The 14,539-nt window shown below is 33.3% G+C and overlaps 1 protein-coding gene across 2 annotated transcripts in view; it reads left to right on the top strand.

Moving 5' to 3' along the window:
• Positions 1-14,539, top strand: part of Prkd1 (protein kinase D1) — a 325,642-nt gene that overhangs the window by 267,680 nt on the left and 43,423 nt on the right. For both annotated transcript variants that reach the window (XM_047540758.1, XM_047540759.1), the window contains 6 exons: positions 1,081-1,204; positions 2,576-2,653; positions 3,845-4,124; positions 5,320-5,372; positions 7,420-7,492; positions 9,754-9,860. In XM_047540758.1, coding sequence (XP_047396714.1) covers positions 1,081-1,204; positions 2,576-2,653; positions 3,845-4,124; positions 5,320-5,372; positions 7,420-7,492; positions 9,754-9,860 — 715 coding nt within the window. The remainder of the gene's footprint in view (positions 1-1,080; positions 1,205-2,575; positions 2,654-3,844; positions 4,125-5,319; positions 5,373-7,419; positions 7,493-9,753; positions 9,861-14,539) is intronic.

The raw sequence follows: 14,539 nt of genomic DNA, 5'->3' as shown, positions 1-14,539 counted from the left end.
ACATTATTCACATGGTTGTTCTTGATTTCACTTCAAAAGTACACATAATTTTATACCTGTTACCTACTTGTCTACACATTTTTATCACTAGATGACCGTCACATTTTATATCAGAAATCAGCAGTTTGGCCACCAGCTCAATTTGAACTGCTCCCTGTTTTTAATTAAGTTTGTTGGAAGATAGCCATCCTCATTCATTTTGTCTACGGTTGATTTTGTACTACCATAGTCAAGTTAGGTGTCCTGTGAAACCTAAAATATTTATTACTTGACCTCATACAGAAGTTTCCCACTCTCTATATTGTAAAGCATGTTGAAACTTTTGTGTCCATTTTACAAATGCCAATTTCATTGACAAACTGAATTTGTTCATGAAAGTAGAGAAAACAATTTTTTTTCTATTTAATGTCACAAAAAACATTTTTAAAATACTGGAAATTATCAGTCTTATGGCTGAACTCTCTTTTGAAGGATGTGCATTTTTTTAGTACCTTAGGTTTTAAGAGGATGCAGAGAAGGATGAAAGAGGGGAGGAAGAGCCAGAGACAGAAAGGAACATAGAAGGGACAGTGGGAGATGGAAGAGAAAAAAGTGAAATAGCAGCATATTCCATAAATAATAGTTACATAAAAATTTAAAAAGCAGATTTTAATTTTTATGAAATTATTCAGAGATAAAATCTATATTAAAAATATAATCTATAAATTATTAATATTGTGCCTGTAATATGTGCTATTAAGCAAATAAGCTTTCATGTGTGATTATGGATTCTGTAGCCTCAGTACATTGACAGTAATCTATCTACCATTTCCCTGAAAACTGAACTCTATATAGTTCAATCTGAAAACCAAGGAATTCATTACCCTGTCTTGGGATTTTGAAAGTGTACACATAAAACATCTTTCACTCTTCTAAGTGACCACCTTCTGAACCATGGTACTCTGACAAACACATTTTACTGAAAAAAGGGATGTGAATATTTTTTACTTTCACTTGAAAATGGTCAAAATAAGTTTGATTCATAGAAAGAATATCTGTATCTAAAAACATGTCTCTTCTAAAATATTTTGACTTTTCAAGTCCATCAACAAGCAACAATATCCCTCTAATGAGGGTAGTACAGTCTGTCAAACACACAAAGAGGAAAAGCAGCACGGTCATGAAAGAAGGATGGATGGTCCACTACACCAGCAAGGACACCCTGGTAAGATGCTAAGAGAGTAGTTTCATCTAGCTATGCGTTAATAAGTGGAGATGCTCTCGTTACAGTCTCTGGTGTCAGATGTAGTTGAACAAGCAACGGAGTTAGAAAAAAGTGTAGAAAGTGATTTTAGAAAATCAAAATCATTTACCTCGATTATGTGAAATGATCTCCAAACAACCTGACTATCTCCCTGTTGTTTTGTAGCAGTCATGAAAGCTGCAGTATATATTTTCAGTTTGCTTCTCTGTGATTTGCAATTTTAAAAGAAGTGCTTTATTTTAGGGAGAGAGAAAAAATAGAATGATGACTTATGTACATCTTAAATCCTTAATTACATGCTCATTTAAAAACCGACTTGTTCAAAAGTGTGTTAATCCTATACTTTGAGTCTGTTCACTTCTCCATATTTTCCTGATACCTGATAAATGAGGTTATATGTGTGTTAAGAGGTAGAAAACCTTGGTCCATATTTCAAAGTTAAGCTAATTGATAATTGGTAATTAGGGTGATTTCTCAGTCATTGATAGTACTTTCATTTCCTCCCACTGATAGGATCTATATCATGTCTTTGGATAAACAGACACCTATAACCTAATTGTCCATCTATAATTTCTGCAATGAGAAGTCACAAATGACTTACTGTAGGACTCAATTGAACAACATCTAATTCTTCTTGGACATGATGTAAAATATCTAAATATATTTAATGTATTTGATCTAAAATTGGTTATAGAAGAGACCGAAAATAGTGTTAGGGCTTCAGGTCTAAAAAGATGTAAATGCGTGTGCATGTACACACACACACACACACACACACACACACACACACACACCCTAAGATCCTTAAGGATATACCTAGAGAGAACAAGGACCCAATCGCCAAATCACAGTAGTTAGATTTGGAGTGATCTTAAAAGAAGGTTGGTACAATGAAGTCCAGCCTGCCAACCAACAAAATGTTCTTTAGTTCTATTGTAACATTCAGAATTTTTCTATTGCTAATGGAGGTCAAAATACATGACTGGATCTACAGGATATTTCTTATGTTTTAAAATAATGAGCATGTATAATTATCCTATTAATTCTTTAGCTCTTTGAGCAGCCAAATAAATTTTAAAATGATGTTTATCATTTATTGGGTATATACTAAGTATGCATACTTATTCATAAACCTCTGATGCAGATGTAGAAACTTACCACACATTTGCTGAATAGTTAATTTCTAGAGACAAAGCATGTGTGAGTCTTCCTGGCCCAAAACCCATTTACTTTCCACCATCAAATCTATGTTTCTCTTGGAAAATGTACTTATTTTATCAATCTTGGTTATTGTTAAAGTTTTTTAAAGATCATGATCAACTTCTATTTCAGCGAAAACGGCACTATTGGAGATTGGATAGCAAATGTATTACACTCTTCCAAAATGACACAGGAAGCAGGTACCACAAGGTAAGTGTGGCTCTTCCTTTAATTGTAGTCTTCTGTCTATTCCTGCTTTCTCATGGGAGGCAGATTATCAGAAATATGAAATACATCCAATACACATGAATGTTTCTGTGCTTCCTATAGGAGACATTTTTTCTTCTCTGTACTTTACAAATTTCTTAGGAATCTGGTTGTGACCTCTTGATTCTTCTGTTAGTCTCACATTTTCTGGCCCCATGGGATGGTAGAGAGAGAAAGGTAGGGAAAGCTTAATTGAATATTTTAACAGAGTTGTGTAATGTGGTTTAACTAGAAAATTAGTGGTCACAGTAGATGAGCTAAAAGTAAATTTCTGAGTCCATTCTATCTAATCCATCACTGAAAGTAAAGAAACTGTATGATTTCTCCAGGCTTGCCAATATGCATAAGGAGTACTTTCCTACAGAGAAATATTTGGAAGCAATTTTCTTTTTATTCCTCTACATTAAAGATTACCGATGTGTCATAATATATTACCCAGTAAAACACAGCTTCAAAAGAAATTCACAGTGAAAACAGTCAATACAGCTCCTTCTACATGAATGCAAACTCCAGAGCATGGCCAGTTTACACAGCACTGACAGAAAAATGAAACCTCATTAATTCTTAAATTTAAAATATTATTTCAATAATTTATTATCTTTATAGTCACGTCATACTTTCTGGTAAATAATGTGGTAATTAACTTTCTAATATTTAATTGGTCTTAGAAACAACTACTTTAAAAATCAGTTACTGTGGTTTTCCTCATTAAAACTATTCACTTGGCTATAATACTATGTGTAGTCACATGTATTGAATTAAATCATATTTAATTTCAGTGCTTTAAAGAATAGTTAAAATTTAGTATCAACCATGAATATTCAACTGCATTTCAAAAATGTTGTCAGTTTTGCTCATCGTTTTAAAAATTATTCATATTTCAAGTCTTGAATTCTGGTAAAGATTCAAAATTATTAGTCTTAGCCATTTTTATTCTTGCCCCAAAACACTATAAAAATCATTTATGTTTTCTAGAAAGTAGTGGTAATAAGGTTTCCCATTCTACATTTGAAAAAAATGTTATATAAATGATGTCTACTTGCAGTATTGTTTCTCACTTGTTCCTGGAATGAATTGACTTAAATCTGTATGTGCTTTTAATAAACTACATTTAACTCACTCTTTCTTCCACAGGAAATTCCTTTATCAGAAATTTTATCTCTGGAACCAGCAAAAACTTCAGCATTAATTCCTAGTGGGGCTAATCCTCATTGTTTTGAAATTACTACAGCAAATGTAGTATATTATGTGGGAGAAAATGTAGTCAATCCTTCCAGCCCCCCACCGAATAACAGTGTCCTTACCAGTGGTGTTGGTGCTGATGTGGCCAGAATGTGGGAGATGGCCATCCAGCATGCCCTCATGCCTGTCATTCCCAAGGGCTCATCTGTGGGTTCAGGAACCAACTCACACAGTAAGTGCACAGGTTTTCTAATTAGCTTGTGACTCAGTCTGCCTACCTCTGGCACAGTAAACATGTGTTGTGCCTTGCCCAAGAACAGAATGAAGAAGGACTCCTTGTGGTGGACTTAGTTTCTTGGTTTTTTAAATACAAAGTGCTCCACATACCAAAATATTTCACTCATTAAATTATCATATCTCATTGTCTTTATTTTGTATATATTTTTTAAAATTCATGTATACCCTGCATACAGAGCACTTACAGACCTCTAGAGCTGCTGGTCATAAAAGAAAGCATTTAGTCAGTTTGAGCTTGACCTGGAATGCCACAAATGTAAATTACTTTGTTTCCTCAAAATCACCTAAGAAGGTACTCTGTGCAGGGCCCTCAATTTGCAAAGTATTTGGTAAACTTACCACAGGAAGATACCTATGTTCATTAGTAAAATCAATTTTGCCAAAATGCAACCATGATAAAGTATTGGGGATGAATTTCAAAATGAAATTTTGGAGGAATAACTGTATAAAATGTGATTTTAAATATCATAATGGTTATCAATAAGAAAACCTGTGGGACTGGGGTTGTAGCTCAGTGGCAGAGCACTTATCTATCGTATGTGAGGCACTGGGCTCAATCTTCAGTACCACATAATAAATAAATAAATAAATAAATAAACAAATGTATTGTGTTCATCTTCTTAGAAAAAGAAGAAAGAAAGAAAGAAAATCTGGAAATTGACTTGTTTTGACATTATAGTATGTTATTTGCTGATCTATTATCATTTATATCTATTTCTACAACCAACATATTAGGAGAATATATATGCTTATTTTGATGTTAAGCACTTTTTATAAAGTCTCTGTTTAATGTATAAAACAAGCATTAATGAAGTTATTACCTATTTTGCAGTTAAGGAAATTTAAAAAGATTAAGTTGTCTAAGCTCATACCAAAGATATTAAGTAATAAAGCCAGAGTTTGAATCCAAGTGCTTCTAATTCCCAGTTCTAAACTGACAAAATATTATTTTTTGATAACCAAGTACAGAGAGTTTATAATTTTAAAAGGAAAAAAAATTGAAAATTTTCTAGAAACATCTAATTGTTTTGATTTATTTAAAACCAATCCTGTAGGATGATTGATAGCATGCATTCACTTGTTTTGCTTTACCTCTCTGACTTGTGTATTTTTTAAACATGCATTTCTAGAAGACATTTCTGTGAGCATTTCAGTATCAAATTGCCAGATTCAAGAAAATGTGGTGAGTATATGTCTACCAATATAAAACCTGATAATGTGATTATTGGGAAATAATAGCATTATGAAATCACGAAATAGATTTTTATTTATCATTTTACTTTTTCAGTATTATCTAGAAAATAAAATAGCATCTATTTGAATATTTTTCTTCCATAAGATTTTAGAAACACTATATATTTAGAGATTTTGCAATAATTTATACTCTAATGTAGTGCCAAGGACCTATTTTTCATCTTGGGTGATCAATGGGATGCCTGATTTTTCATGTTTACCCTTCTTCAGACTGGAATTTTAATGATTGACTTTACACATTAAAATAAACGCAGGCAAAATACATTCCTTGATTTGCATGGGTATCTTAAACATGCCATTGTTCTCCTTCCTTAATTCCTAGGAGTGCTCTCAGATGGTGAGGTCTGCAAATGCTCTTATGGTTGCGTAGTAACAAAGAAGACCTCAGGGAAGTTGTTTAAATCAGATTTTATTGGTCCACTTCTAGATCCTTAGTTACCTGTACTACATTCATTATCCTTTCAGCTCAGTTTCTAAAAAGTATAGCCCAGACAAACAAAATATAATGTGTCTATTATGTATGCTTTGTTATATTTTGTAACTATTGCCAGTAGCCTGAAAGTAATATGGGCTTACCCACCTAGTTCTTGTGACCCAGAGCTTTCACTCTATAGTTTGTCTACCTAGGACCAAAAGAAAGCACTTTACAGCCTTACTTACTGTAAACTGAGATAATTTTTTAAAAGAAGACCTCCACAAAACTCTTTTCATCACTACTATATCATTGCAAACCTTACTAGATTGGGCATAAATGAAACAGATGCCAAAGATGAATTAAAGCAAATTAAACAACTGCATGGTGAAGGTCAAATGTTCTTAGTCCATCAGTTGCAAGAGAGATCTCCAAAGACTTCAGTTTCCTGCTTCTTTTGCTTAGCCAGAAAAGACTTGGGGAAATATATAGGTAACTATAGAGTCCCTGGAAATTCCAGATAGCAGTGGAGTCGCTGACTTTGAGTCACTGTTGTCCATGGAACATTTTGAGTTGGCCTTTCAAATTTTAAAGAAAATACTTCTGTTAATAGCTAGAGTAGGTTGGACTCAGAATTCTGGAGTCTGTTTTATCCAGATAGCCTTGAACTCACTTTCTGCCTGCTCTGAAGGAGTCACAGGATGGAGGCCACTTTAATTATTTTCTAGTAAAAGAATAGGAGGGGATACAATTTACAGAGGGTAGGATGTGATACAAAAGCACTTATTTTTTCATTGAAAGAATAAAGAATATAAAAGTGGAGGATAGGCAGAAATATGGTGGAATATACTGTAAGAGGAACCCATACAGAAAAATATATTGCTTTAATAAATATGGCTGTCAAATCACAGACTGTAAAACTTAGATTAAAATCTTGCTTTATTCAGCAATCATTATTTCAAAGAGAAAAGAGTAGACTTTTGGAGCTTGTTACCTTCAGAAGTTATAAAAATGGAAGAGCTTAGCTACTTCACAGATGGGAATTCCATAATGGGCTGTCATTCTTTTGTATTGCCTCTGGGTCACTCAGAGTGATTCAGCCCCTTCTTTGACTTTAGGTTTATCTGACTCTGGATGAATAGCATAGGAGCAGCATCTCCAATCTAGACAAAGAGTGAATCAGGATTAACACAGAAATGTGACTGGGATACAAGGGTATTTAACCAAGTTTCTAAATAACCACCTAAATAAGCAAATCCCTTTTCAGATAAACAATAAATGACATTGTATAGTGTTAGATCTTTTTTCTCTCCATTGCAATGAATTTTGTCTCATCTTGAAAAACCTTAAACACCTAAGTTCAGATAAGTTTTCAAAATATTACAATATTACATTAATTAATGTGCTTTGAATATTGTCAATGAAATCTTATTTAGCATGTATAATTAACTTAGTTTTGAAATATTTAATATTTATAATATATTCAATAAAATTATACAATTTATTAGGATTAATGCTTTTGTTACCTCTCATCTGTTTTTCTTTGGACATCTATTTTTCTTAGGACATCAGCACAGTATATCAGATTTTTCCTGATGAAGTACTGGGTTCTGGACAGTTTGGAATTGTTTATGGAGGTAGGTTAGTTCACTAAGTATTTTTATTAACTTAAAATCTTAGCTACCTGTGTTGAAAAAAGTAATATTTCCAAGAAAGACATAAAGAACAAGATCTATGTATATTTGTGTATGTGTGTCTCTCTTAGACTTTTAGAGACTTTCTCTTCAGATAGTTATTTTTTGTAAACCAGTATATTTTTGTTTTGAAAGAGAAAGTTTCTACTCCTAAAAAGCTGCTTTTGCTTAAATTTTGAGAAATCATGTATACAATACTGAAGCAGTTTGACTTATTCAGACAAAATATTGAGAAAACAAGGAAGTTATAGTTCATAAATGAATTACTTCCATTTTCTTTCAGCATATTCAGTTAGGACTCTTATAGAAGGTCTGTTTATTTCACTAGTCAAAACAATCCTTTAACTTTCTAGTATCTTTAATAATGTATCTATTTCATTAACAATTGAAATTTTTAAACATTTGAAGTGAAATACTGTTTTTACCTTTAACTTATTCCCAAACTGTTTGTTGAGTTTATTATTTTAACTGCTGCTAATTGGATCATATTTTTAAAAAAATTTAGGTAACATTTAATATTAATGTTTTACCTTCTTTATCAAATGATATCATAACTTTCAGTTTCTTTATGTAATGAATGATCTTTTCTGTGAGGCTGAGTGCTCTAAAATAATCACAATAGCCCACTCATCATTATAAATATCATATTTTAATTTAAAAACAAAGTTCTATTACCAAAGTTTTCTATAATTATAAAATACTCCTATGACTTTTTTTTAAAAAATGTAAAACCTGTCAATGAGTCAGCAACTATTGTGTTTTATATTATTACATAATGATATAATAGGGGAGATCAAGTATTAGATTGATTATTGTTCCAAGGTAATATTTAATTGCAAACATATCTCAGTAGATATAGCCTGGTATACATACCTAACTGCACATTATGTGAGGGTAAGGTCGGGTGAGAAATGAGATTAGAGAGACGAGCAGGTAATTTGGAATATCCAACACTGAGATTCCTTGGGTGGGGTGACTCGTACAAGGAAGACTAAAACATTATATCTAGACACACAGAGGATGACGATGAGAGCCATGTCCTCTTGTGACTGAGATGTGGCCTCAAAGAAAGTGGCTACAGTGAAAAGACAGACCTGAAATAGAGATTACAGTGAACCAGGGAGGTAGGGGTGAGGGAAAGAAGTAGAGATTTTACAAATAAGGCAACGTGGGAGTGAAGGGCAGCATCTGGAAGGAGTCAGAAAGAATGGTGAGAGTTTGAAAAATGGTGGAATGAGACAGACATGTATGATTACACGAATGGTATGAATCTACGTCCTGCACAACCATAGAAACAAAAAGATGTACCCCGTGCACAATGAATCATAATGCAATCAGTAAAAATTAAAAAAAAAATTAAATAAAAGAAGGGTGAGAGCAGGATGAATGAAGGAACACTACATTTATCACAAATGACAAAACAATAGAACTCCAAGTTGTCTGTGTGGGACCAAAACTTGTGAGTAATTAGATCTATTTTCCATTTTCATCTTACATTTTCAGCTACTATTTTCTGTATTTACTGTATTATAGTGGTATAGAAGTTCAGAGCTTGGGGTGCCCCAAAGACGCGCCTCAAAGGTTTGTTGTGAGAATTAAATGGATTGATGTGTGTGAAGGGCCTATCGTGGGGTGGTGATCACTGACAATTTTGGGGGTGCATGGTTATCTGAGCTCATTGTTTACATGTCTTCTTCCTTTTGAACCTCACAAATATACCATTGAAGATGAGGAACCTAAAATTCAGAAAGATTAAGCAATTTCCTGAATATCACACAGTTAGTAAATGACAGAGCCAAGACTCTCAAGTTTTCCCTATGACATACATCAGGACTTTAAAATTATACTTTCTTAGGAGAGCATTTTTGCTGGTGGTTTGACTATTTTCTGTGTTAATTAGATCAACATCCTAGTTCTTAAATCATATATTTTTATGAGAAAACATCAGAGACAGTTGGTATAGTTTTTCATGCCCCAATTCTTTTGTGCTCTAAATTGTGACTAACTATAATACACATACTTGTTTTAGAATAATGGAACTAAGAAATGAAATCTTGATGGATGTAAGGCAGAGTCCTTCAGAAATCTTAATTTATTCAGTGAAACATTTTTATCACTACTATAAATGTCCTTGTAACTTTTGATGTTCTTCAGTATAGGTGATATTTAATAACGTGCTAATGTTTCTCATTTTTACTTTAAAGGAAAACATCGTAAAACTGGAAGAGATGTGGCTATTAAAATCATTGACAAATTAAGATTTCCCACAAAACAAGAAAGTCAGCTTCGAAATGAGGTTGCAATTCTACAGGTACTTCTTTGATTCTCATTTGAGGGCTATAAAGTCTCCTTCACTTTTGTAAAGCAAAGTTATCTGTGGCACAGATATTTAAGAGCACTTTAAAATAACTGAAAAGGGAGATTAAGTATTAGACTCTGGCTGAGTAGTATCTTTCATGAGTTTAGGCAGCAGTTGTCCCTTTTTTTTATATTTAATTCTAGGTTTTAATATGTTATTAGTATTCATTAAACGGGTAATGTTTCAGCATTTGTTCATAGTGGACATGCTGAGAACTTTTTGTTTTACATTACAAATGACCTTGTCTTCATAAACATTCCTCCTTTATGCTGTGATAATTACATGAATCGGGCATATAACTGTCAGCATTTGGGGTATGAAAGATATGTCCGAGAATCAGATCTTCTTAATTTTATTAATGTCTGCTTTATCTCTCCATGTGGGCTGTTCATTTGCTATTGGGCATGTCACCTAACTCTTCACTAATAGCAGTTCTTTTTCCTTTTGAAACCAGAATTTGTTAATAAAACTTTTAATGTGGTATATGGTTTTTATTATTATTGAAATGTGAGTAGTTTGCTAGATGTTGTCAATGTAGCTATCTACTATATACAATTTAGACCATTGATGAATGTCAATTTTTATATAAATGTCATAATTTTCTACTTACACAAGATGATCTTAATTTCTAAATCACAGTTTTATTAGACTGTTTTTATTTCAAATACTGCTAACAAAGTAAAATAAATTGTATTTCTTCATTTACTGTTTTGTTTAATAGCCATTTATTGAGTTACATACAATAAGTTTAAAAGAAATGGTTTCTGCCCTAAAAGAGCTTATGTGCACAAAAAAAAAAAAAAAAAAAAAAAAAAAAAAAAAGCAGATAATGACTTATGTACATTAAAAAAAACAAATAATTTTTTTCTGGGGCTCAGAATTTCTAAAAATGTGTTTTTAAGCCTCCAAGTAGCCAATGTAACATAGTTTTCATTTTACATTTTCAGGTTCAGGTTATGTACTATTTTCTCTGTTCTCTTCTATTCACAATGTAGTCTGTTCTCATGAGGAAGAAGATAACCACAGTTCTTCAGATGCCAATTCATGGATTCATGGCTTATCACTTGCTTAATCAGTTACCAAAAAGAAATTTTTTGAAAAATTATTCTCCATTTGGCAATACTAGCTTCAAATAACATATGAAAATTTGGTAAATGACATCATTCCAAACCTGGCCCCTTGTCTTTCAGTCTCTACCTTCTTGTGGTCTCTTGAGGCAGATTCCTTTGCAGAGGAAAAAACCTCTAGATTTAGCTTACACGTGACGTTTCCAGAGACAGGACACAAGGAATTTCATAGTTAACATAGCTATGTCTTCCCACATCTTATTGCAGTTGCAGAAGACTGACCCTAGGCCTTTTAATTGTCTTCTGAGTCAACACAGTATCAACTGCTAACTGTAGTGAGGTAGAAAAATATAATACACCTGAGCATAAATTGCCTCCTATCCTCTTTTCCTAAATATGAGATACAAACCACTCAGATGCTGTAAATAGACATGTAGAACAATTTTCATTATGATATGATTTTCTAAAAGAATTTAGATTGAAAGCCAAATTCTTACCCTTGCCCTTATGAAGAGTTTGAAAATTTTTCATAGTAAACAGTCTGAAAACTAAAAAAAATCCTCATCACTCAATATATATAGTATAACCCCACTATCCCCAATAATTTTTAACTTCATTCTGAAACTAGTATTTATTAAGTCCTCATCTTGAGCTAGGTTCAGTACATACGTGTGGACAAAGAAACAAAGGTCTTTGCTGTCATGGGTCTTTAAGTTTTATCACTCAGTTATGCCTTTAATTGGATGTTGGCAACATATTTTTATATTGAATTTTTAATCTCATAACCTGTAAAATCAGTCATTTTAGTGTGTTGGTTTAATTACTTAAGAGATCCATTTTGATAGTTCATACTTTGTCATAAAAACTGCCAATTATTTCAAGATGTGTTCATCAAAAATAGGAAACTCATCATGTCTTTCATATGAAATCAAACCAAAAACATTTGAACCTTTTTTTCCATTGTCAAATACATCAGCCTCTATGGAAAGATTTTAGATTCATCATCCAGATGCTAAGGTTCAAACTAACCTCACTTGAAGTTTTGCTGACATATCATTACTACTACCTATATGAGCACTATTCTGTAACCCTGTATGAAGTTGTGGTCCACATGTACCTGCTATCCCACACACTCCCTGGAACTGCTCTTATTCTGTTCCACTTTAGGTTTTTTTTCACAGCAATTCACTTATCATTTTCTAACCTATTATAGTGTTTTAGTCAGCTTTTTGCCATTGTGACTAAAAGATCTGACCAGAACAATTTTAGGGGAGGAAAAGTTTATATGAGGGCTCACAGTTTCAGAGGTCTTAGTCCATAGATGGCTAGCTCCATTACTCAGGGATCAAGGTGAGGCAGAACATCATGGTGGAAAAGTATGGCAGAGGGAAGCAACTCACATGGTGATCAGGAAGCAGGGAGCGATTCCACTTGACAGATACAAAATATACATCCCAAAGCCACACCCCCAGAATCCCACCTCCTCCAGTCACACCCTATTAGTCTTCAGTTACCACTCAGTTAATCTCTACCAGGGGATTTATTCACTGATTGGGTTAAAGCTTTCACAACCCAATCATTTCTTCTCTGAACCTTTTTGCACTGTCTCACACATGAGCTTTTGGGGGACACCTCACATCTAAACGATACCATAGAGAAATTTGGTTTTTTTAATTTTTTTAGTCGTATATGACATAATCTATTGTGACATAATTATACAAGCATGAAATATATCTTGTTCTAATTCAGATCCCAGTACCTCTCATTCCCCTCCTTCTCCCCACCCCCTGCTCCCTTCCTTCTAGTAATCTTTCTGACATTTACCCATAGTTATTGTTTTTTAAAATAATTTATTGTGGAGGTACATGATGGTGAGATTCACTATGGTATATTCATATATGTACATAGAAAATTTCCATCAGATTCATTCCACTGTCTTTTCTTTGCTTATTCTCCTCTGGTCACATCTTTTAGTCACAGTAGCAAAAAGCTGACTAGCACACTATAATAGGTTAAAAATAATAAGTACTGTGAAAAAAAAAAAAAAAAGAAAAGACCCAAAGTGGAATGGAGGCATTAGCCCTCATCTAACCTACTGTGCTTCAGTTTTTCCTTTCACCACCTCTCCCTTACTGTGGGTTACCTTCCACATATCAGAGAAAACATTTAACCTTTGATTTGGGGGATTGGCTTATTTCACTTAGTATGATTGTCTCCAGATCATGCATTTGCTGGCAAATGCCATAAAGTCATTCTTCTTTATGGCAAAATAATACTCCATTGTTTATATGGACCACATTTTCTTTATCCATTCATCTGTCAAAGGGCACCTTAGATTGGCTCCATAGCTTAGTTGTTGTAAATTGAGCTGCTATAAACATTGATGTGCCTGTGTCACTTTAATATGCTGATTTTAAATTCTTTGGAGATTCACTGAAGAGTGTGATAACTGGGTCAAATGGTAGTTTCATTCCAAGTTTTTTGAGAAATCTCTATTTACATTCCAGAGTGATTGTACCAATTTGCAGTCTCTCCAACAATGTATGAGTGTATCCTTTTCCCCACATCCCAACAACATTTATTGTTATTTGTATTCTCGATAATTGCCATTCTGACTGGAGTGAGATGGAATCTCATTGTAGTTTAATTTGGATTTCTTTAATTGCTAGAGATGTTGAACATTTTTTCATATATTTGTTGACTGTATTTCTTCTTCAGTGAGGTGTCTCTTTACTTCCTTTCCTCATTATTGACTGAGTTTTTTGTTTGGTTTTTTTTTTTTTTTTTTTGGTGTGTGTGTGTGTGTGTGTGTGTGTGTGTGTGCGTGTGTGTATGCATTAAGATTTTTAAGTTCTTTCTCTATCCTGGAAATTAAGGCCCTATCAGAGGTGCAGGTGGCAAATAGTTTCTTCTACTCTATAGGTTCTCTCTTCACATTCTTGATTGTTTCCTTTGCTGTACAAGAAACTTTTTAATTTGTTACTATCCCATTTATTAATTTTTGATTTTACTTTTTGAACTTGAAGAATCTTACTAAGGAAGTCAGTTCCTGAGCCAATATCTTGGAGTGTTGGGCTTACATTTTCTTCTAGTAGGTGCAGGGTTTCCAGTCTAATTCCTAGGTCTTTGATCCACTTTGATTGTCTTGTGAAGGGTGAGAGATAGGGATTAAATTTCATTTTACTGCATACAGATTTCCAAGCCCCATTTGTTGAAGAGGCTATCTTTTCTGCAATATATGTCTAGTATGAGATAACTGTATTTATGTGAGTTTGTTTCTGTGACTTCTATTTTGTTACACTGGTCTTTATGCCTGTTTTGGTGTCAATACCAGAGGTGAAAGACCTCTACAATGAAAACTATAGAACACTAAAGAAAGAAATTGAAGAAGACCTTAGAAGATGGAAAGACTTCCCCTGTTTCTTGGATAAACAGAATTAATATTGTCAAAAGGGCTAGACTGGTTCTGGGATTGTGGCTTAATGGTAGAGCACTTGCCTAGCACATGTGAGGCACTGGATTCTAAATTCAGCACCACATAAAATAATAAAATAAAGGTATTAT

Source organism: Sciurus carolinensis, chromosome 2, assembly GCF_902686445.1.
Source record: "Sciurus carolinensis chromosome 2, mSciCar1.2, whole genome shotgun sequence".
In the NCBI taxonomy this organism is placed as follows: Eukaryota; Metazoa; Chordata; class Mammalia; order Rodentia; family Sciuridae; genus Sciurus; species Sciurus carolinensis.
The sequence above is the reverse complement of the archived record's forward strand: the minus strand, read 5'-3'. Positions and strand labels throughout refer to the sequence as shown.